Source organism: Capra hircus, chromosome 19 (assembly GCF_001704415.2).
Source record: "Capra hircus breed San Clemente chromosome 19, ASM170441v1, whole genome shotgun sequence".
NCBI lineage: Eukaryota > Metazoa > Chordata > Mammalia > Artiodactyla > Bovidae > Capra > Capra hircus.
Genome location: NC_030826.1, coordinates 18524048 through 18549115, shown reverse-complemented (window position 1 = coordinate 18549115; position 25068 = coordinate 18524048). Strand labels below are relative to the sequence as shown.

Here is a 25068-nt window from a genome sequence, read left to right as displayed (position 1 = left end):
AGAGATTGAAGTGATGTGAGGAAGGGGCCAGGAGGCAAGGAATGCAGGCAACCTGAAAAAAGCAAGGAAACAGATTCTCCCCTGAAATTTCCAGAAGGAACAAGTCCTGTGGATGCTTGGCTAAATCCCGGTAAAACTGATTTCAGACTTCTGATGTCTAGAACTGGAAGGATAATACATCTGTGTGGCTTTAAGTCACTAAATTTGTGACAACTATTACAGCAGCGATAGGAAACAAATGTACCATCTGACCGACTAAGCCAGGAGTCCAGCATTTTTATGAACGTTTTTGGAGAAAGACAGAAGTAACTTAAGCACTTGACAGTTCCACCTATTGGTTCAGGATTGTGGGAAGTTCCCTGATCTGCACTGAAGTGATCACTTCACTTTGCCAGGAGGATGTAAAGGGGGAAAATGGGAAATCAGGTATTGAATGACAAGCGAATTGTCAACGATGGCCTCTGTCTCACTCAGAGAAGATGCCTTTAAGAGCAGTGTTTGCAGGAGGAAAGAATTTAATGTTACGATTTTAAAACAAGAACAAAAACAGATGAGAACCCTGGTAAAACTGAAACCACACTTCACCCAGGACTCTACCCATCACACTGTCATTTTTTGTCAGTTCAAAATCTGTCTGGAGATGGGTCTCAATGCCCTTGTTAGTGTCTTTCAAGGCGTTCTTATCGTTATAATTGAGCACACTCCTGGGTGCCATTCTAGAGGGTAGGATGTTAATAACCATATACAACACACTGAGCCAAGTACATATACACACTAACTGACTTTCTGGGATCCGCTTTCTGCTGCTGAAGAAAATTAAGCCTTAAAAACAACAACAAAACAAATTTCCATTCATGTGGTATCTTTTAGGGTGAATGCATTTTGAAGGTTTTTATAGATTCTGATCTTGATCCCTTTAGGAAACGGAATATACTTAGTAAAGAAAACATTTTGACTGTGGTAATTAGGATTGTTCTGATAATTATGTATTGATCGCTTGATAATCACTGTGTCCTTAGTTGCAGGCAACAGAATTCACTCCAGCTAGTTTTAACAGAACAAGATTAGAACAGGCTACTAGGTAGGCTAGAGGATTTTCATCAGTGCCAGGAAAACAGGCTGACATACCACACAGCCACAACAGTCTCTGGAGAAATGCCCAACCATAAATGGCACTGTTCTCATGGAGAAACCATTGAGGCCGCTTACCACTCAATACCTATGACTCTAGGCACTGGACACTGGAACTTTTTTTGTTTTAACTGCATCAGGCTGCATGGAACCCTGCTGAATCAGGGATGGAATACTCTCTGCAGTGGAAGTGTGTGAGGGGCAGAGTCCTGGGTGAAGTGTGGTTTCAGTTTTACCAGGTTTCTCATCTATTTCTGCTCTTGTTTTAAAATCACAACATAACCACTGGACTGCCCGGGGAGTTCTGGACACTAGAACTTTTACCAAAGCTTCTCCACTGTCATTCTCAAGAAAATGGATCCACCCACATGAAACTGTCACTTCATTTGAGCCACTGTCACCTTTCTGGGGCACACTTGCACAGACTCAGCAGAACCTGGGTCCTATGTAAAACCTTAGTTACCAAGGAATTCAGGTGCTGGGGGTTTTAGAAAGGGTCGGAGTGGATGTTGTGGGAGCCAGTCCATTAAATCTGTCACAATGACCACACCTACTTCAGGTATTAATAATTTGTGTGGCAGAATGGTAGTAATTATGAGGGTCACAACAAAAATAATAGCTAGCATATTTTGGAATGCTTTCTGTGTGTCCAGTTCTCTTCTAAATATTTTCTGTGCATTATCTCATTTAATCCTCAAAGAAAATCTATGAAGTCAGTACTCTTTGTACCCTTGCCTCATAAGTGAAGACACCGAAGCACAGCAAGTTTATGAACTGACTCCAAGTTTCGGTCAGTAGAGTCAGGATTCAAACTCAGGTTTGTCTAAAATGAAGGTCTGTGCTTTCAGCTAGTGTACTGATGATGCTTTATATATATATTTATATCGATTTTTTGAAGTTCATTTTTAAGGGCCAGCTTTACTAGCTAATCTGCGTTTCCCAAATTTCTAGAAGTCTTTTGCAAACACTGGGACTCTGATACTTGTGTAAATGGAAAAAGTATATTAGGTATTTTTTTAATAATTAATCTATTTACTCAGCTGTGCTGGGTCTTAGTTGCTGCACACGAGACCTTCAGTCTTCGTTGTGGCATGCAGGGTTTGTGGGATATAGTTCCCTGATCAGGGACCCCTGCATTGGGAGCACAGAATCTTAGCCCCTGGACCACCAGGGAGATCCCAAATATTTGATCTTCTGAATGTGAAATCTAAGCGAGGAGTACATCTGACTGGTTCTGGCTTACATCACCTTTGTGTCAGATCTAAGGTGACAAGCCAATGATAGGAGTTGCACTAAGTGGAAAAGGTAAACTAACAAATTGACCTTTGAAGAGAATGGAAAAAGCATTACATTTCTATATCTAGGATAGCCTATAGTGGGTGCATTATTTGAAGGAGGGGGAACCCTTAAAAAGACTATTTTTAGGCAGAACTTAAATGATTTTCTTCTCTTTCTTCATTTCAAAAGCCAGATCCAGCCAGACAAGACAGGGTGTATACCATTGCACACGGGTCCCGCTGCCTTTTGAGCCTCTGGTTGAAGAGCAAGCGCAATTCGCATTCCAAGGTGTGAATTATTTCCTCACTGTATGAGGCCCTGCAACATCTTCTTGTGATTACAAAGGCAACTTTCGGAAGTTGTAAAGTGTACACAGTAAAGGCATACAGAAAAGTTCTTAAAAGTTATAAATCCAAACATTTCATAGTGCTTAGAACCCATTTAATTACAGAACAGGAGACAGTTTCCAAAGAGCTTGTGGTTCAGTGACTTCCCACATCTTGTTTCTGTTAATACAAAGCAAAACAAAACACTAAGACCCAAACCAGCTCCACTGGAATCATCCTTTAAACTCATTCTAAACTTGTGTCATCCTATTGAATTTAATTCCACAGGGAACAGGGCCCAGAAAATCCCTGGACCTCCTGTGTGAATGCTAAGTCACATCTAACTCTTAGTGATCCCGTGGACTCTAGCCAGCCAGGTTCCTCTGTCCATGGAATTTCCCAGGCAAGAATACTGGAGTGGGTTGTCATTTCCTTCTCCAGGGATCTTCCCAACCCAGGGATTGAACCTGCATCTCTTGAGTCTCCTGCATTGGAAGGTGGGTTCTTCCCCACTTAATGCCATCGGAGAGGCCTGAACCTCCTGGTCACTGGTAAAGATATGGGTCCTCCCCTGAACTGGCTTCCTTAAAGCTAAGGTATTTTCTTTTTTGCACACAGAGCAGTATTTTTCAAAATGTACTACGGAAATCACTGGGAGGGTCTGTGGGGTGTACATACTTAAGCTTTAAATGGTGTACGGAAAAGTACTTCTATATTTTTACACTTTTTAGTTTAAGTGTAAACTAAGAAAATATATAGCATCCAATGTCAGATTCATGGATATGATTGCTTATAACAGTAAAGAATTTTAAAAAGGCAGGAATCACAGCAAGGAGCTACATTATGAAGCAAGTAATTGTCAAATAAACCAATCAAATGCTACTTTAGTCAGCAAAACCAAGAATTGCTCAGATGATGGAAGTGTGAGAAACTATCAAAGGAAATAGTGACTGGATTCAGGTACCTACTCTGTTATTTTCCAGCTGGGGGGATCTTTTTAAAATTTTAATTAATTAATTAACTATTCTGGCCTCACCATGTGGCATGTGGGATCTTAGTTCCCTGATTAGGAATCAAACATGTGCCCCTGGTTTGGGGCATGGAAGCATGAAGTGTTAACCACTGGACTGCCAGGGAAGTCCCAATTTAATTTTTATTTTTTAATACAGTTTAAATATTTACTCCATTTACAGTTATCACAAGATATTGGCTATATTCTCCATCTTGTTTAACACATCCTTGTAGCCTGTCTTACATCCAGTAGTTTGTACCGCCTAATACCCCACTGAGTTGGGGAGATCTTGAATGAGCCACTTTCCCCTAGTGAACTTCAGACTGTAAAATAAGAAGACACTAGAAAAAATGCAGGAATATGGGGGATGTTCTTATTCCAGGAGTCCAGGGCTCCCCAGGGTGTCAGAAATGTCAGCTGAGAAAGAAGGATGAGGCCAGCTGTCTAGGCTCCACCCCCCAGAGCAGCTTTCGTCGGTTTTACACATCAGGCTTCTAACAGAAATTAGTTTGAAAACAAGGCTTCACTAATTTTTATTTTTTTAAGTTTGAAAACATTCTTCTCAGCCTGAAAAGATAATACTATTTTTATATTTTGCTTTTATAAGCCATAACTAACCAAAAAGCTGATGATATTTAAATAAACTTAATAAGAATGAAGCTTGTTTCAGGAGTTTTGGCCAAATAATAATGGATAACATGTTTTAATCACATAATACATACCAGGCAATGTGCTATAGGTCCAATGAACCTTGAAGAAACAAAATTGAAAACAAAACCAGGGAACTCCCTGGTGGTCCAGTAGTTAGAACTCGATGCTTTCATGGCTGAAGCCAGGGAACTCAGATCCTGCAAGCCACGTGGCATATCCAAAAAAAAAAAAGCGCTATGAAGTAGGTCTTATTAATATAATTAACTCCATTTTACGGATGAGAACACTGAGTCTCAGAGAGGTTCCATGCTTAGCTTAGGTCACCCAGTTTGTTTCTGATCAGGATATAACCCAGACCAGACAGTCTGACTCCAAACCCTTACCCTATATTGCTGTTTTTAACCTGGGAGGAGAGAATGAGGTGCCCTAGTCTGAGGGTGGGTATCCTGGAGGATAGGAGATCTCTAGCAACACAGCCATCCAGGTAAGTCCACTTATCTCAACTTCATACACAGCTGCTCTGTACAATTCCACTTACCCAGAATCCACAAACCAATTTTCAAAGACTCTTCCCATTCATCTAGTTGTTTGACAGCCATGGTCCAGGCATGTTGCTTTTGGCCAAATGATGGGTGATGGTTGGACGGCATCACTGACTCAAAAGATATGAGTTTGAGTAAGCTCCAGGAGATAGTGAAGGACAGGGAACCCTGGCATGCTGCAGTCCGTGGGGTTGCAAAGAATCGGACACAACTTAGTAACTGAACAATAACAACAGCAGCAATAGAGCGTTTACCTTATTACCAAATACCACTCTAAGTGCTTTACAGTGAGTAACTGGTTGATTCCTTATCAAGGAATCAACAACCCTATGACATAGGTACTATCATTATCCCTCTTTTATTTTTGTTGTTGGTTTTTTTTAATATTTATTTTATTCATTTGACTTCACAGGGTCTTAGTTGCTGCACACAGATCTTCAGTCTTCGTTGCGGCATGCAGAACCTTTTAGTTGTGGTATGCAAGCTCTTAGTGGCAGCATGTGATCTCTAGTTCCCTGGCCTGGGATTGAACCAGGTCCCCTGCTTTGGGAGTGCAGAGTCTTAGCTACTGGACCAGCAGGGAAGTCCCCATTATCCCTGTTTTAAAGATGAGGAAACTGAGGCCAGATTCTATATTGAAAACCAAGACTCTGTAGCTCTAATTGATGGGCACCTCTTAACCACCACGTGCTGGTGCTTCCCAACAGGAAAGGGTTAACAAAAAGTAATCACAGAAGGTCAGAAGTGGGAAGTCACCTTAATTCTTTTTTTCTGTTTTCACTTGAAGTATAGCTGATTTCGGCTTCCCCAGTGGCTCAGCGGTAAAGAATCTGCCTGCAGTGCAGGAGCAGCAGGAGACTTGGGTTCAATCCCTGGGTCAGGAAGATCCCCTGGAGGAGGGCACGGCAACCCACTCCAGTATTCTTGCCTGGAGAATCTCATGGACAGAGGAGCCTGGTGCGCTATAGTCCATAGCATCACAAAGAGTCAGACACGACTGAAGCAACTTAGCAGGCACACGTAGCATAGCTGATTTACAGTCTTGTGTTAGTTTTTGGTATACAGCAGAGTGAGTCAGTTTTATGCATATATTCTTTTCAGATTCTTTTCCATTGTAATTTATTACAAGATATGGGATACAGTTCCCTGTGCTACCCAGGAAGACCTTGCCGTTTATCTCCTATATACATAGTAATTTGCAATTTAGGACTTTGGAGAAGGCAATGGCACCCCGCTCCAGTACTCTTGCCTGGAAAATCCCATGGATGGAGGAGCCTGGTAGGCTGCATGGGATTGCGAAGAGTTGGGCACGACTGAGCGACTTCACTTTCACTTTTCACTTTCATGTGTTGGAGAAGGAAATGGCAACCCACTCCAGTGTTCTTGCCTGGAGAATCCCAGGGACGGAGGAGCCTAGTGGGCTGCTGTCTATGGGGTCACACAGAGTCGGACACGACTGAAGCGACTTAGTAGTAGCAGCAGATACATCTTAATTCTTTATGGTCCTCCAAGACTATCAAATGCCTCTTAAAATGTTCCTTCATGGTTTGTGTTGCTGGGCTGTTGATTCTCTTCACTGTAGTGCCTTTTGAGGATCCCCCAGGCTCAGGGTCTCAATAAGTGAATCATTAGAGAGGGCAGGATGCTGAGTCTCTGCCCAAATCCTCCCAGACATATACATATATTTTTTACCATTTGGGTCATTTCTCCCCAGCTTCAAGTGTGCTTTTGTTTACAATGGCCTCACCTGTGACTCTTCTTTGGGAACTTAATCTGAGGCTTCAGAAGCCCCTCTTTCCTTCAGGGCAGGGTTTCGGAAGTTCCTAGCAGTTCTCATCCTCCTGAGGTGGTCCTTAATTGATGACCACAGGTGCAGAGTGCAAGGGCCTTGCACAGGTGTGACTTGCATTCTAGAATCCCTGGCATTGCCAGGCCAAATGGCAGCCTCGCTGGTCTCTTCCTTTTTCCCCTTCGCCCACTCCTTTACTGATTTCTCCTGGGAGCCTTCCTTAATAAATCATGTGCACACAGTTTCTCACCTCAGGCTTTGGTTCTGAGGAGCCCAACCTAAAAAAACAGTTTTTTAAAAAGAAGCACACTTCAAGGTGTCAAAAGAAATAGTGCTCCCTGGTTTCAGGGTGATGGAATAGAGCCAGGCCTGTTTCTTCTTAGCATCCTGATGAATTTAATGTTCAATGGAGCATTTTATTTAAACTTTCATTCATCTTTGTAAGAGTTAACAGTGCCCAATCTTTTTTTTTTAATATTTATTTATTTAATTTACTTATTTGGTTGCGCTGGGTCTTAGTTGCAGCACGCTGTATCTTTGATCTTTGGCATGTGGGATCCTTAGCTTCGGCATGTGGGATCTAGTTCCCTGACCAGAAATCGAACCCAGGCTCCCTGCGTTGGGAGTGTGGAGTCTTAGTCACTGGTAAAATCTTCACAAACATTATCTCACAAAAACCTCAAAGTCCAACGCTGTGAGGCAGGTACTACAGTGACCCAATCTTATAAATAAGAATAGGCTCAGAGAAGCTGATTTTCTTGCCCAGGGCCATACAGCTCGGAAATAGCCAACCTGGCCTTCAAACCCAGGCTCAAGCCACACACTTAACCCAGTCTCCCATTCTGCCCTCCAAAGTATTGTGTATGACAAATTGAATAGTCTGGATCTCAAATATGTCCTTTAAAAACCTACCATGTCTCTGAATTAAAATGAGAAGATCGAAAATAGTTCTTTCTTGGATATTTCCAAATTGTGATTTTTTTCTTCTGCCTATGCAGCACCTAAATCTCATTTCTATTTAGTTGGAATTCCACCCTTGGAAGGTCTTGAAGGTCTTGAACGGAGGGCCCCTGCCTGCAGCAGAAGCTCAAAGAGGCCAGAAGTCCCTATGCTGCTTTCTGGCTCAGCCAGCGGGATGTTCCAGCCGGGAGTGATGCTACGGAGGGGTGATGACGCACAGACCCAGGAGCCCTTGGAGAGCACTCACAGCGGTGCCTGTGGCCGTGAGTAATGTTCCTGTGTCTTGTCTTTGGCTGGGCTTCCTGCTGACTCACCCCCACTGGTTCCTGCCTGTTTCCTGGGGCCCATCACCCTGCTTCCCCATCCATTCTGTGACCCATCAATATCCTTTCAGGACTCTCTGTTTCTCTTCAGGTAAACTGCAGGTGGCCTCTGAATGTTTGCAACCAAGAACCTGACCAATATGAAATTATTCCCACATTTGGAATTCCATAGGACGAAGATAAACCCTTATCTTAGACTTCCACAGATGATAAAGAATATACTCTTTTCTGGGATCCAAGACAAGGTACGTCTTTGTACTTGGGTAACAATCATCTTTTGTACCTTAGGGCTATAAGGAGGTTTCTTGTGAAGGAGAGACGCTGTCAGTAATACTCTAAATATTTTTTAAAAAAACAGACACATACACACAAGATAAAGGTGTTATCTGACAATGATGAAGAGAGTCACTAACTCCGTTCCTAATGAAACATGCTATGGAAAGGGCATTAAAAAAATACTTATTTGTATTTATTTATTTGTCTGCTCCGGGTCTTAGTTGTGGCATGCAGGATCTTTAGTTGTAGCATAGAACTCTTAGTTGCAGGATGCAGGAGCTAGTTCCCTGACCGGGAATCAAAACTGGGCCCCCTGCATAGGGAGCCTGGATTCTTAGCCACTGGACCATCAGGGAAGTCCTTGGAGAGAACATTTTGAAAATAGTTCTTTATTTCATAGTTACATGGCTTTTTCCTGAAAAAAACTTGTGTGCACACATAAAAATTCTCAGAGATGCACACTTTAAAATTTGAAAGTAAAACAATTTCACCCATTAAAGGTAAGAAGGAAATGTTTCAGTAGATTTTGAATCCATTTATTAGTTTAGACACACAACTGATTGGACTCAGGGAAAATGGAAATATACTGAATGTGTTGCAAGAGCAGCAGCATCCTTGCAGAGTTAGTGACTGAGGCTGAAAAACTAATATCATTAGAGGAAACCTTTCAGTTACCGTAGCCGTTACAGAACTAACAAAATGGGCTTCGTGGTGGTCCAGTGGTTAAGAATCCGCCTGCCAATGCAGGAGACATGGGTTGGATCCCTGGTCTGGGAAGTTCCCATACGCAGTGGAGCAACTAAACCCGTGCACCACAACTGCTGAGCCCGAGTACCTAGAGCCCACGCTCTGCCACAAGAGAAGCCACTGCAAGAAGTAGCCCAAGCACCGCAACTATAGAGCGGCCCCTCCTTACAGCGACGCACAGCACACACGCAGCAATGGAGACCCAGCGCAGCCATACATAAATAAAAAACGCATCTTTAAAAAAGGAAGTAACAAAATAAACTGATATTTAGAACCAGAACTTTCAAAAGATCAATAAATCATGATGCTGAAAATAATGATAAAGTCCAATCATAATGCTCTCAGTAAAAATATTATTATAAACATTATTAATAATATTTTATAGCTTTATAATATATTTGTACATAACATATACTCTTTGTGACCCTATGGACTGTAGCTCACTAGGCTCCTCTGTCCATGGGGATTCTCCAGGCAAGAATACTGGAGTGGGTTGTCATGCTCTCCTCCAGGGGATCTTCCCAACCCTGGTATTAAACCCACATCTCTTATGTCTCCTGCATTGGCAGAAGGGTTCTTTACCACTAGCACCACCTGGGAAGCCCTATAATATATTAACTATCTTTAATAATATTGCTAATATCTGACATGCTAGTGAAAACAAAAAGTAATACATTATTAAATAAAATGAACAGTTTAGAATATATGTAGAATGTTTAAGTAAATAAACCTATACTGGGCATGAGTGTTAAATCGTTTTAGTGACAGGAATATGTCTTCAAAAAAGTTTGAGTACCACTGACCTAAACTATCATGTTATAAAGCAGAATGATGCTGTGAATTGAGAAGGTGGAGCCACAGTGCATAGCATTTCTCACACTCCCCTGGACATGGAATATATGGAGAGATGAGTGTTTCAACAAGTCTTCTGTGAACAGTACGATGGTTAACAGAATGGACCTGCATCTCAGTCAGACAGGGCTGGATGTAACTGCCAGATTCACCACGCACTAGCTGAATGCCCCAAATACATCCTGCACCCTTTCGATCTTCTGTTTCCTTACCTGCAAAAAGGAGCTAGGAACAGCCACCTCACAGGCTGTACACAATTTTTAAATGATACTGTACATAAGTGCCTTATATTGCATAGAAGCGCAGAATACCTGACACATTGTAAGCACTTCTTGAAAGGAAGCTTCTATTATGATATGATAATAGAACGGCAGGATAATTTAGAGAGCTGTCTTGTTCTTGTAACTGCACTTCTTCAGGGCAAGACTTGAGTCATTTATCACAAGTCCTATCTAACACTTAGCTGCCACAGACAGACATGAATGAATGAAGAAGTGAAAGATAGTGAAAGTGAATTTAATTTCAGAATTCTCTGAAATTAAAGTTTGGGAGACAACTATAGCACAAAGACTGAAGGAAAAACATTTCTTTCTCAGTTGTTTATAACTAGATAAATAACTAGATGAGAACCTTTAAATAACTAGATGAGAACACTCTATAGGATGAGTATTCATATTAGCTTTTGTTACCTAGACAATTGATAACAATTAGCCAGTAATTAATTGTTTCCAGCTGCTCCCCTTTGATTAATCATTCAGAGCAAATTTATTATGGTTCTCCTGTGGTTTGGTATGGTATTGCTAGGAGCCAGAAGCCTAGCACAACCCGAGACAAAGATAGGATGACAAGCGCTTTAAAGCTTCAGGGAGTGAGGCCTGGGGTGGCCAGGCAAAGTTCAGCCATGAGGGGATAAGGCCAGCTTCCTCCACCCCCTCCAGCTTTATTGAGGTATAACTGACAAGTAAAGAGGCAACATACTTATAGTATACAATGGGATGATTTGAGATACGTATACACTGTGAAATGATTACCACAATCAAGTTAACTAACTCATCCATTACCTCAGCTGTTTTTTGTTTGGTTGGTTTGGGTTTTTTTTTTTGGTAAGAATGTTTAAGATCTAGTGTCTTAGCAATTTCAAACATACACTATAGTATTATTATTTTTAATTTTCATTTGGCTGTAAGGGTCTGGTCCCCTGCATTGGAAACACAGAGTCATAGCCACTGGACCACAAAGGAAGTCCCATAATACAGTATTATTGACGTCACCATGCTGTCCATGATATCCGTAGGACGTATTCATCTTGTAACTGAAGATTTGTACCCTTCAACCACCATCTTCCCACTTCCCCCACTCGCCAGCCATTGGCAACCATCATTTTCCTCTCTGTTTCTATGAGTTTGACTATTTTTTAGATTACACATGTAAGTGATACCATACAGTATTTGTCTTTGTCTGGCTCAGACGAGTTTTCAAAGGTAGACAGAAAAAAAATATTAGTTCAGGCCCAGATATAAAGAATGAAGTCATAATAGAGTCAATTTCTATTTCTTGTTTCCCTCTGCATGCTCTTCCCCAGCCCTGCTGTTCCTATTAATAGCTCTAACGATACTCCTGCTACTCTGATGGCATATTTACTGATCGATAAATAAATAAATCCTAGGCTTCCTGTGGCCCAGCTTTAGGGTGGTATTGCATTCAGAAAAAGAATGCAGCAACCAAAAATGAAAGGTGCATTCTTCAATTTATAACTCATGGTGACACTTGAGAGAGTTACCTCTCTGTTCCCCTAGATCTCTAAACAGCAGCTGCTAATGTCCTCTCTCTTTTCTTAATACCCACTGGTGTCAACTGGGGTGGCATTCAGCTACAGGTAATGACACCTGTGGGGCTTCCCTGGTGGCGCTGAGGTTAAAGCGTTTGCCTGCAATGCAGGAGACCTGGGTTTGATCCCTGGGTTGGGAAGATCCCCTGGAGAAGTAAATGGCAACCCACTCCAGTAGTCTTGCCTGGAGAATCCCATGGACGGAGGAGCCTGGTGGGCTACAGTCCATGGGGTCACAAAGAGTCAGACACGACTGAGCGACTTAACTAACGACACCTGTACACACCAGTATAACTAAATGAAGTTTTCGTTTTCCTTGTTTTACCAGAACTTCAGGAGTAGGCAGTTCAGGGCCAATATCACTGCTTGAGGAATTGTCAGGGACCCCATTTTCCTTTAGTCTTTAGCAAAATGGCTACTTCACTCCAAGTAGGTATTTGAATACCTACTTTGAATCTGTGTGGAAAGAAGAAGACTGAAAAGGCTTCATGCATGCCAGCTGAGTGTATCTTCTTGTTTCAGGAAAATAATTCCAAAAATTTTTTGGAAACTCTACCTCTTAGAGTCCTATTTATATCTCATTGGGAGTACTGGGTCAGTTGGCTTTAGTAGAAACAGAGTCTGGGAAGGCAAGGATTTTTGTTTATTTTTAAAGTGGACACATATTCCTTATGTTCCTAAGAACATAACTGAGGGGAAAAGGAAAGAATGATGGCCAGGCAACTGGCAGTGTGTGCTGTATTTCTCTCCACCAAAATGCTCCCCGAACCTCTGCTAACACACATGTAAACTCCCCTCTCATTGCTTCCTCTCTTTCCAGTACTACTTTCTTTTTACTTTTCGGAGTCAAACTGGATCTTTTTTATTCCAGCTTTTTGGGTGTTCTTTTAACCAACTGGGAAATACCTACTGGATGCCAGGCACCGTGCCAAGCCCTTTATTAGTATTATTTCATTTAACTCTCACGACAGCCTATGAAACACTGTGTGTGTGCTAAGTTGTGTCCAACTTTTTGTGACCCCATGGACTGTAACCTGCCAGGCTCCTCTGTCTACAGAATTTCCCAGGCAAGAATACTGGAGTTGGATGCCATTTCCTACTCCAGGGGATCTTCCTGACCCAGGGATCAAACCCACATCTCTTGAATCTCCTGCATTGGCAGGTTGGGGGGGGAGGTTGGAGGGATGGTTCTTTACCACTAACACCACCAAGCAGGTACTTTTATTATCATCCCATTAATAAATGTTGCTGAAGCTGAAACTCTAATACTTTGGCCACCTGATGCGAAGAACTAACTCACTAAAAAAGACCCTGATGCTGGGGAAGATTGAAGGCAGGAGGAGAAGGGGACAACAGAGGATGAGATGGTTGGATGACATTAATGATTCAATGGACATGAGTTTGAGTAATCTCTGGGAGTTGGTGATGGACTAGGAAGCCTGGCGTACTGCAGTCCGTGGGGTCGCAAAGAGTCAGACAGGGCTGAGAGACTGAACTGAACTGATAGGTGTGGAAAGTGAGGCTTAGAGTGATGAATTAACTTGCCAGTCAGGTAGTTAGTGAGTAGTGCTGTCATTTGAACTTGGATATCTCAGGTAGAAACTGACTTTGAGATGGAGATTTGCAGACAGGAAGTTCATTGTGAAGTGCCTTCAGGATTTATCCATTTTGGGAACAAGAAAGTAGGATTGGCCAGAAGGGGAAGTTAAACTAGGACATAATTGCAACAAAGGATTTGGCCAATCCCACAAGGAGCTTCGCGGTTGAGAAGGCCCAAGAGAGTAGTCCCACCTTGAGGCAAAGTCCCTGAGGGCCAGGCCTTTAGCTGCTTGCAGAAGTGGGGATTCCCCTAGGTTGGAAGTGGGTTTTCATGGGAAGTGGATATGACCTTGGACAAGGCAGTTCTTTTCAATTGATGGTAATTTCTCGATAGGGTCTCAGACAGGCATCAGCCAGCTACTAATCCTCCCAGCAGGAGGGGTGGGGGTGCAGAATGAGGGCTTCAGTCTTGAAGTGGACACAGTGGTGTTCCCTATTGTCAAAGCCTTCTACTGTTCAAATCCACTTTCTTCATATAAACTCTGGGACTATTTCGTATAGCTTTTGGTTGGTCTCTTTTCCAAGGGGAAGTTAACAAGAGTATAGTTAGTAGGATAAGTTATAGCCCTCACCACTGTCACTGGTCATCTCCATTTCCTTGCCTTTCTAGAGTTCCCTGACCCTAGGGTAGCGTCTGTGCTACTCTCGGTGGCTTCCGTGGTACAATGACCCAAACACACATCCCTGAGAGGATCTGAGCCTCTAGTCACCACATCATTTTCAGATGTGGCTGCTATAGTTGTCTATTTACCATCATAATTGAACAAGGGAGTACCAAGAGATGTCCTTGTAGATTGCCAGACATATTCTTTTTTAAAATATCTATTTATTTATTTCGGCTTCATTGCACCATGTGAGATTTTTTGTTGCAGTGCACGGACTCTCTAGTTGTGACCTGCAGGCTGAGTAGTTGTGGTGGGCGGGTTTAGTTGCTCCATAACATGTGGGATCTTGGTTCCCTGACCAGGAATGGAACCCAGGTCACCTGCATTTGCAAGGCAGATTCTTAACCACTAGACCACCAGGGAAATCTCTAGACATCTTCTATTCTGCCCCCTGTTACTTAATAGCATCTCTACAACTTCCTGATGATCAGGGTCACTTATCTCTACCAAGACGGTGACTTCTTTTCTTGTCTGCTAGTGTCTTAGTGCAAGCACCCCAAAGTGACTGGAAGGCAGTCATAGCTTGAAGCTTAATAGGACTATTGGTTTGTCCCCTGGTGGAAGAGTTCCCCCTTTCGAAACAAGGATCTCTAGTCCTATAGAACCCAGAGTTCTGAGGATGGGAAACAGAGACTCCCCAAATGGATCACTGGGGTTGATGTGAAGCAAGGCCTCTCCTTCTACCCCTCGCTCTCAGATCTGTGAATCCTACCTACTGAGGGCATAGCAGTACATAGTGATCTTTGACGAGGGCACATTATTTGTCCTAGAGGATGGTGCCCCCTCCTCTCAGGGTATCATCTCTAACCTGGGCCTCTGGGGTGTCTTCAAATAGACATTCCATAACTCTTATTAGAGTGGCAGTTTCTGGGTGATGTGGTATGTTACAGGACCAATAGGTATATGATCAGGAATCTGCTGCTGTACACACCTCTTTTATTGCAAGGAGGTTTCTTTGGTCCAGTACTATGTTACCTAGGATCTTGTGTCAGTGGGTCAAATATTCTGTAGACCCTTAAACAGTGATGTGGGCTAAAAACAAAGAAAACAACCAACCAACCTGAGGGTAGGAAAAGCAAACCCATACCCAGGATGTGTACCTATTCCAGTCAAGATAAGTTACTATGACTTCTAGGCTGGAAGAAGTCAATTTGCCATCACCTGGCTGGTTGGTTTCCTTTGAGGGGTGATGCCGTAGAGGGGACTCAGCTTCGGTCTCTGGTGCTGGCAGGTTGGGCACGTGGTGGCATCAGGAGCCCAATCAGCCTTGGAGCCAGAGCCCATGCTGTCAGGCCCATGCACAGTCTCCATATCTGCCATTGTGGCTACTCTGCAAATGTACCCTAATTTCTGTAATCCCCCAGGGGAGGCAGGTTTTTTTTCAATTTAGAATCTTGGCTAGGTTGGTGAGGGGGCAGTTTCAGAAGCTTCTACTTGACCTTCCCACTCATCCCACAGGCCAAGGAACTAAGGTGGGGCTTCTGCCAACTACCAAGTATATCTATCCTAATTATACATTCAGGAAGGACCAAAGGACTTGTTATTATATGCACTTACTGGAAATCCAGCCTTCTTCAGTCGTTAGGTTTTGTGTCTGAACACTGGCTGAGGTCCAGAAACCAGGCAGAAGATTGTGACTTTTTACATAGACATTAGCTTCCCTCAGACTTCTCCTCACTCATCCTTGAGTTTTAAAAGGTGTACACAGGATTGGTGCAGCCACTAGGAGAAACATTATGGAGGTTCCTTAAAAAACTAAAAATAGAGCTACCATATGATCCAGCAATCCCACTCCTAGGCATATATCCAGAAAAGATGAAAACTTGGAAAGATACATGCACCCCAATGTTCATAGCAGCACTATTCACAATAGCCAAGACATGGAAGCAACCTAAATATCCATTGAGATGAATGGATAAAGATGTGATATATATACACACACAGACATGGAATACTGCTGCTAAGTCACTTCAGTCGTGGCCGACTCTGTGTGACACCACGGACTGCAGCCTACCAGGCTCCTCCGTCCATGGGATTTGCCAGGCAAGCGTACTGGAGTGGGGTCCCATTGCCTTCTCCAACTAACTATAATGGAATACTACTAAGCCATAAAAAAGAATGGAATATTGCCATTTGCAGCAGCATGGATGGACCTGGAGAACATCATACTAAGTGAAGTAAGTCAAGAAAGACAAATATTATATATCAAAAAAAATAATGCAAATGAATCTACTTACAAAACAGAAACAAATTCACAGACATAGAAAACATGTTTATGATTACCAAAGTGGATGGGGGGTATATCAGGAGCATGAGATTAACAGATACACATCATTTTATATAAAATAGATAAGCAACAAGCATTTATTGAATAATACAGTGAACAATATTCAATATCTTAATATAGCCTATAATGGAAAATAATCTGAAAAAAATATAACTAAATCACTTTGCTGTACATCTGAAATTAACACAATGTTGTAAATCAACTATGCATGCATGCTCAGTTGCTTCAATTGTCTCTGACTCTGTAACCCTAAGGACCGTAGCTCACCAGGCTCCTCTGTCCATGGGATTCTCCAGGCAAGAATTCTAGAGTAGGTTGCCATACCCTCCTCCAGGGGATCTTCCCCATTCAGGGATTGAACCCACATCTCTTACGTTTCCTGCATTGGCAGGTGGATTCTTTACCACGAGTACTTTAATTAAAAAAAATAAAAGGTATACACAATGAACCCTGGTGCCCTCATTTCCTCTAGGTACACAGTGTTCTATTAACTCTCTCCATAGGTGTCTGCAGGTCATGCCCCTCTGGCTGCCACTCTAATCTCACCTCTCTTAACAATGGCACTTAATTTCTGCTGGTTAAACACGGCCACCTGGTCTTTATTTCTTCAAGGTCTTATTAGGCCTATTGCTATGAGGGAGCCTAGCTCTGTAACAGTATCTTTTGTCATCAACACAGACCTGTAGAGAAGAATACACCAGTAAGGCTGAGTCCTTTCCCCTAGAGGATTCCTGGTTCCTTGTGCTTAGTGGCAGAATGTAGTCAGTTGGTATGATGTACATAGTATATCGGGAATCCCTGGTGGCTCAGTGGTAAAGAATCCGCCTGCTATGCAGGAGCTGTGGGTTTGACCCCTAGGTTGGGAAGATCCCCTGGAGGAGGAAATGGCAACCCACTCCAATATTCTTGCCTGGGAAATCCCATGGACAGAGAAGCCTATAGTCCATGGGGTTGCAAGAATTGGACACAACTTAGCAGCTAAACCACCACCACCACATAGTCTATCCCCTCTAGCATGGCCTGTGTCTTTTGCTCCATTCTTCTACTGTCTGCCATGACAGCTCTAGCCTTTCTGTCAGTGTTTCACCTAATGTGGACCATTGATTTCTCCAAGCTTCCTGGGGCTATCCTAGCAGTCTTTAGCACTAGCTCCCGAGGTTTTTGCCAGGATGAAAATACGGTAGAACAGGAATATGCTCATATCAGTAAACTCTGCTTTGTCTGGCCTTATGCCCTTCTCTCCCTCCTCCCTCCCCCATTCAGCACCCTGAGGACCTGATCCTATATATATACTCCCAGCTTCTGCAAGTATATATATGCTAGCTAAGTCCTTTAGCTCTTTCAGAATGAATAGTACCTCTCCTCCTTTGGCAGTTCCAGCATTTTCTCACTCAGATTATCTTGTGACTTGACTTTAGTTATTGGTCTGGTAGACAAGAGGAAAGTACAGATAGATCCTGAGGAGGATACGTGTTGCTCTGCAAGGTAGGTACTTCATTATCTTTTCCTTAAAATATATATATTTATTTGACTGCACTGGGTCATAGTTGCTGCATGTGGGATCTAATTCCCTCACCAGGGATCGAACCCGGGCCCCCTGCATTGGAAGCTCAGAGTCTTAGCCACGGGACCACCAGGAAAGTTTCCTAGATGCTTCATTTTCAAGCAAGGTGGGGTGGGGCATTTTGACAAACCCACAGTGTTTAGGGTGATGTGGGGTTGTAAAGTTTTTATGTGCATTGACCCAGATATCCTGTCTGAAATGTCAGGATCCCTCTTCTTCCCCACTGCAGCCCTGTCATTGGCATTGCAGACTTGGCAGAGCTGAGAATTCAATTTTTTTGGTAGTTCTACTCTGATAATTCGGTCCTGGGCCTGATTCTGAGCTTCTTCTGCCTCCTCCCTCTCCCTCACCTCATTTATATGCTGCTAAGGAAGTACTCTAGCTTTCATCCTTAGCCTTTAATTGGTGATTAATCACCTTCAACTGTGGATTGTCTTTTCCTGAGGCAAAGATTTACTCTATCAATAGCTACCGAATCCCACAGTTCTTAAACTGCTCTTTTCCCCAGATTTCAAAGATGCCCGAGAGATTGCATCTACCAGTGCATTCCCACAGTAACATTATCAATACACTCCATACCCCCATCCTATCACGGCTGCTGAAGGCTTTAACAGTTGTACCAGGGTCTACTGGGCTTCACCTGAGGCCCTACTGCCAGCTCAGTTCAGTTCAGTCGCTCAGTCGTGTCCGACTCTTTGCGACCCCATGAACCGCAGCACACCAGGCCTCCCTGTCCATCACCAACTCCTGGAGTTCACTCAGACTCACGTCCATCGAGTCCGTGATGCCATCCAGCCATCTCATCCTCTGTCGTCCCCTTCTCCTCCTGCCCCCAATCCCTCCCAGCATCAGAGTCTTTTCCAGTGAGTCAACTCTTCACATGAGGTGTTCAAAGTACTGGAGCTTCAGCTTCAGCATCATTCCTTCCAAAGAAATCCCAGGGCTGATCTCCTTCAGAATGGACTGGTTGGATCTCCTTGTAGTCCAAGGGACTCTCAAGACTCTTCTCCAACACCACAGCTCAAACACATCAATTCTTTGGCGCTCAGCCTTCTTCACAGTCTAACTCTCACATCCATACATGACCACAGGAAAAACCATAGCCTCGACTAGACGGACCTTAGTCGGCAAAGTAATGTCTCTGCTTTTGAATATGCTATCTAGGTTGGTCATAACTTTTCTTCCAAGGAGTAAGTGTCTTAATTTCATGGCTGCAGTCACCATCTGCAGTGATTTTGGAGCCCCCCAAAATAAAGTCTGACACTGTTTCCACTGTTTCCCCATCTATTTCCCATGAAGTGATGGGACCAGATGCCATGATCTTCGTTTTCTGAATGTTGAGCTTTAAGCCAACTTTTTCACTCTCCTCTTTCACTTTCACCAGTGGGCAATTCAGCCCCACTGGATCAGACCACACTCAAGGGACTCTTTGGTTTAGTTCAGATTCTCTGGAAAACCCACTCTGAGATGGAGACTTGTAAGCAGGACTCCTACTACGTAAAAACCTTAGGATGAACACCGTACAGAAGTGGAAAGGGTAGGATTCAGCAGAAAGAGAAGCTGGACTAAGTGCAGTCACAGACGAGGCCTCAGTTGACGCCTTGGTTGCTGATCCTTTAAGGGAACTCTGGGTGGTCCCAACATGAGGTTGCGTCTCCTGGTCATTTGTGCAGGCTCTCTGATCCAGGTAGCTCTCTTGTGAGGGCAGTTTCTGGAGAGGGATTCCATTGAGAGCTGTTGGCCACCAGCAGCTGGGGAAATGGGTGCCTGGGTCCTAAGAAGTTGCTTGCTCCTTGGCCTGCTGGAGGTGGGGGAGAGGGAAGAAATTGGGGAAAGGCTCCTCTTGAAGAGTTGGAAGAAAAAAATCAGATTGTTGCCTGAGTGAAAAACAGGATGATTGAAAGAGATGCACGTAAAACCGTACCAAACACTAGTTCTCCTAAAGCCTCTTGTGTAGAACAGTACGGAACAGGGGATGCCAGGACACACGTCTAATTCTAACTCTGAAGCCCGTGTCTTCCTACTAGACCAGAGCTGGTCAAACTGGTACCCTGTGGGCTTAATTTAGAAAGCAGAGGTATTTTGACTGCACAGTGTTTTAAAAAAAGTGAATTGGTTGGGCTATGTAAAAATTGGAAGAATTAATATGTAAATTCAGAACTCTGGTTTCTCTTGAGTAACCAGAAGATCTAGCAACACTGTGTCAACATTGTTGCAGGGCAGGGATTGACTGGCCTTGAGTGACTGCTGCTCCTTTACAGAAGGGGAGGTGCATCTATAGTTCACCACAGTACCTATGTATGACCTTCTTTGGCATTGTTGTTTAGAGTTCCTCCTATACTATGCATGGTACATATAGTAGACATTTGGACACTTAACGTTGGTTCAGTGGCATTGAATGAATTTGATTGGAGAGGAAGTTTTTTAGTCTAGACCTCCAACTGTAATGAGTAGTTTGGTGCTCATGGGAGGCACCAGGATAACAAGTGTTGATTCGGATAAATTAATGACAGACTCTGGAGAAGGGCATTGCAACCCACTTCAGTTTTCTTGCCTGGAGAATCCCCATGGACAGAGGAGCCTGGTGGGATACAATCCATGGGGTTGCAAAGACACAACTGAGTGACTAAGCCCAATGACATGCTGGCTGGAGCCCGTAAAGCAAAATGAGCAGAGGGCAAAGGTCTGAAGTTTGGGTGTCTTACTATAGAATTAGAGAGGAGTGGGGAGTTAGGGGAACCAAAGAAGAGGAAAGGGAAATATAGAGGGATCTTAGCAATGGAATGTCACAGAGAGAGAGGTAGTCAAGAGTCTGGGCACTTATACCCAGTCTAGCGAAGATGAGAGTAATGCACAGGCAAAAAGGAAAGTAATTAGGGACTTTCAGAGAAAGTATGAGAAAAGGAGGCTTCCCTGGTGGCTCAGTGGTAAAGAATCCACCTGCCAGTGCAGCAGACATGGGTTCTCTCCCCAGGCTGGGAAGATCCCCTGAAGAAGCAAATGGCAACCCACTCCAGAATTCTTGCCTGGAAAATTTCATGGTCAGAAAAGCCTGGTGGGCTACAGCCCATGGGGTCACAAGAGTCAGACATGACTTAGCAACTAAACAGAACAACAAATGAGAAAAGGAAAACTAGATTGTGGGTCTGGAAGTTTGGCACTGATGTGGAGGCACTGAGATAGTTCTTGGGAGTATAAGTGAGAGCTTTCGCCAGGGTCCTAACTGGGGAAGCTATAGATGGGCATTGTTAATATTGATCATTTTTGTCCACACTGTCAGCATCATTTCTGACATCATCTAAAATAAGTTAGTCAGTATTCATGCTATATTCTTAAAGAATGGACAAAAGAACCATCCAGACCCTGTCCTCTTGTTCTGTTGGAATGAAACATTAATTAACTTAATATGTATTTTGGACAGTCACCAGCCGGCAGAGATTGGAAACTTCTCTCATAGATGTATCTCTCTGTATACTGCTATTGGCTTTGTGGGTTTTCTATGGTAAAAGTAAAATTCTGGTTTCATTCTACCTTGTCACCCAGTTAGTATCCTGTTCTCTGGCCTCACTGGGTCTTAATCAGGATGTGCTCCAGAATGTGTAAACTCACTTTAACATTAGCCTAAGTAAAGTGTATTTAGGAAGATGAATTTAAAAATAACTCACTCCGAAGTTCATGTCAGATGTGGATAGATCATCCATCGTTTCGGATGCAGTCGTCTACCTGGAAAACTATCATGACCCAATTCCACACGAAGTCATTTCAACTCTGGTACTGGGGGCACAGGGAAGGCCTTTGTTTCAGAAGAGCCACAGTCTGTCTCTATTGTCTTTAGGGTCAAAGCATCTGGGTTTGCATTCTGCCTGCCACCCACCAACCAACTCTATGACTTAAGGCATATCACCAACTTCTTGCGACCCAGCCTCATTACATGAGTTATGAGAGCTATTGGAAAGGCTCGTTGAAAGAGTTAAATGAGATGATGAATGTGTTCAATTAATAATGTATGCCAAGCCCTTAAAGGTTTTTTTGAGGATAGTGGAAAGCTAAATCTTTCTATTATCAAATGCGCAAAAGTTTTAACTTGGGTGCCCATCAGTTCAGCAGAGGAAGTGTGGACTAGGATTCCGGAGTCTGAGTACTTTGACTGTCACTGGGTCTACCACTGGGATTTAGGAGGACGTTTAAAAAAAAACAAACACAAACCACCTAATCTCCCTTGGCCTTACTTTTTCCTGTTACTCAGCAGGCTATAATAGCTACGGAGGACCTTGAAATCTGAAGTTATGTGCCTTATTTTTTGCGAGGACTTAAGGCAAAGCACAGCTCCCCAGAAATCAGCGGCAAAGATCTGCGTGCAGGGAGAAATGCTAGCCCCAGGGCGCCCTAACTTCCAATCCGGGAGCAATCCAAACCCGGAGGCCGGCGGGGGACCGGGAGCTGAAGGCGGTGGTGAGATGCGAGCGGATGCTCCCGGGTGGGCTCGGACTCTGGCCGGCTGCAACTAGAGCCCGATCCGAGGTGAGCCCGGAGGCAACGAGGGACGCGCGCCTCCGGGCCCGGAGGAGTTAGGTGACGTCACCTCCAGGAGGACTCGCTTTTTCATTAATGAAACCGGCCGGCGCGGGCGCATGCGCCGCAGGCCCCCTTCCCTCTCTCTTCCCCCTCCCCTTTCCCAGCCGCGCTCTCAATCTCGAGCTCGCTCGCTCTCCCTCTCCCCAGGCCGTGGAAAGGATCCCACTTCCGGTGGGGTGTCATGGCGGCGTCTCGGGCTGTGATGGCTGTGGGGAGACGGCGCTAGTGGGGAGAGCGACCAGGAGGCCCCCTCCCCTCCCCGGGCCCCCCTCCCCCGCCCCCCTTCCCCCAGCCTCCTCGCCAACGCCCCCTTCCCCTCTCCCCCTCCCAACCGGGCACAGGCCACCCATCCCCACCCCCGTGGGAACGTTCGGAGCCTGCACTCCTCAGACCCTCTCCTCGCCTCTTCCTTCACCTCAGCCCCCGCTCCCTGCCCTCTTCCCGGCCCTGGGCGCCGGCCGCCCGGTCCCTCCGCCGCCCCCCGGCTGCGGGGAGGACATGGCCGCGCACAGGCCGGTGGAATGGGTCCAGGCCGTGGTCAGCCGCTTCGACGAGCAGGTAACGGGCCCGGGGCGGGCGGGAGGTGGGAGCGGAGTGGGGGTGGGGACCGAGTGGGTGAGGGGAGGAGGGAGCGGCCGCCTCCCCCGCAGCTGCCTCGGGCTCCGGAGGCGAGGCTTGGGGGGATAAGAGGGGGTGGCCTAGGGGGGAGGTGCGGGCAAGGAGGGCACGGCTGGTGTCTCGGGCTCCCCTCTCCCTCCTCAGTCGGGGGGTGGGGCCTTTTTCCTGCCCACCCCTCCGACCCTCCATCCCCTTTATCCCAGCCCTTCCGCTTGCTAATAGGGATGAGTGACCTGGGGGCGCTTTCAGGGGCTCTCCATCTGGATTTAATCATCCCCCCTACTTTTTTGTTTATGAACGGAGGTGGGTAACATTTCGGGGCTTCCTCTTCCCTCAGTGGACCTCCTAAACGGGAGTGAGTAACTGAACGAACCCTAAGGCCCTTGTGTACCCCCAATAGGAGAAAGATAACATCCCGCCCCTCCCCCAGTTTCTTCTGCTTCCTCTCTTGGAGGGGGAAGAGTAGAAGAAAGCAGGGAAGCACAGGTTCTTACTTTCTGCTCATCGTCTCAGCCCGCCCGGAGAGCTCCAAGTGCACACACTGCACATCTTTTTGATGCCCCACACGGGCGGCCGCCCCCCGCCCGCATATCCTGATAAGACCAGACTGGCTTTTACATTGCCCTTTGCAGTGGAAACCATGGTTCTGGTTCCCTCCTGCTTCTGAAATATTTTTCCTCCCCCCCCACCTTCCTTGGTAGTTGCAGTTTCCCCTTTTATGTTTTGCCCAGCAGTCTGAGAATGTGAATATTGCTTTCTGGAGTGGGAATCTTGAGGATTAAGCGGAGCAGAGTGAAAGGAAAGTGGGAAACGACATCAGAACCACTGACAACAGAGAGCAAAGCCAGCTGGGAAGTGGTCCCGAAGCCGTTAATTCTGCTAGTGTGTTGTCGTTTTTTCATTTTTAACTCTCACCTCTTAGTTGACAAGAGAACTTGCATTGAGATGGAGAAAAAAAAGTTACCTAGCTTGAGGAGGCCCCTTTTTATTGCCTGAGCCCCAGACTCCTGGGGCTGATCAGAATGAATGCACCCGAAGCCTTTTGTCAGTAGGATTTAGTTTAACTTTGTGTTGCTGTTTTAAGTAGTTGGGAATCGGTCAGAAGAATGCTTTTGTAGCTGCAGTTCTAGGATGAACTTCCTGTGATGAGGAACTGCTTGAGCTTGAGTCAATCTATTTTGTTTACTGGATATAATCATGAAACTGATTTGGGGAGTTGAATGGATCCCTAAACAGTTTCTGACCTATCTGAACGATACTTGGGAATAGGCAGAGGAATTGAGAAGAAATTTGAGAAGAAGCTACTTAGATAAAAGAGAATTACAAAGCTGTCAAAGACTTGAAGTTCTTTCACCCATCCTTATGCTTCCAGACCAAAAAGTATCTAAACCACTGTACTGCTAATCTATTTGAGGAAGTGAAATGTGACCACATATATTGGATTGTATTATTGATAGAGCCTTACGTTTAAAACTTGATAGAAAAGACTTTCTCTGTGTAATTTTTAAAAAGGATTTAAAAGGCACACAGTTCCCAAAGGTAGACTGTGTGGATACTTTAATCTGGATGCAGGAATTTGATGGATTCACACGGCAACTATTTCCAGTTTTTTAAAAAAATTTTAATTGAAAGATAATTGCTTTATAGAATTTCGTGGTTTTCTGTCATACATACATCGGCAAGAATCAGCCATAGGTACACCCATGTCCCCTCCCTCCCAATTTTTTTAAATTAAAAGTTTTTTTTTTTCCAGTTTTTAAACTTTATTTCTTTGCTTCTTACCTGTTGATCACTAGGCTTATCTGTCACATATTGAAAACATAGTTTTCTAAATTTTAAAAGATGATTTTGATTATATGCCCAGTAATGCAAGTAAATGTTTCCTTGTTTTTGTCCCCAGTGTTGAAAGACCTTATACTTTGTTGTTTGCTTTGTTAAGAATATTGTGGAATCAAACTCGCACCATCTGTTAACAATTAAGGACATAAGAATTTTAAACAAGCATTAAAAAAAACTATACTTTTATATTGTTATTAAAGAGAAAG

At 44.2% G+C, this 25068-nt stretch overlaps 1 protein-coding gene across 3 annotated transcripts in view; it reads left to right on the top strand.

The window, feature by feature from the left end:
• NF1 (neurofibromin 1) overlaps window positions 22426-25068 on the top strand; it is a 250845-nt gene continuing 248202 nt past the window's right edge. For 2 of the 3 annotated variants that reach the window (XM_018064270.1, XM_018064269.1), the window contains exon 1: window positions 22427-22963. In XM_018064270.1, the coding sequence (XP_017919759.1) occupies window positions 22439-22963 (525 nt within the window). In that variant the 5' untranslated portion in view covers window positions 22427-22438. Of the gene's footprint in view, window positions 22964-25068 lie in introns of all 3 variants that reach the window. The other variant, XM_018064268.1, reaches the window with a different exon arrangement.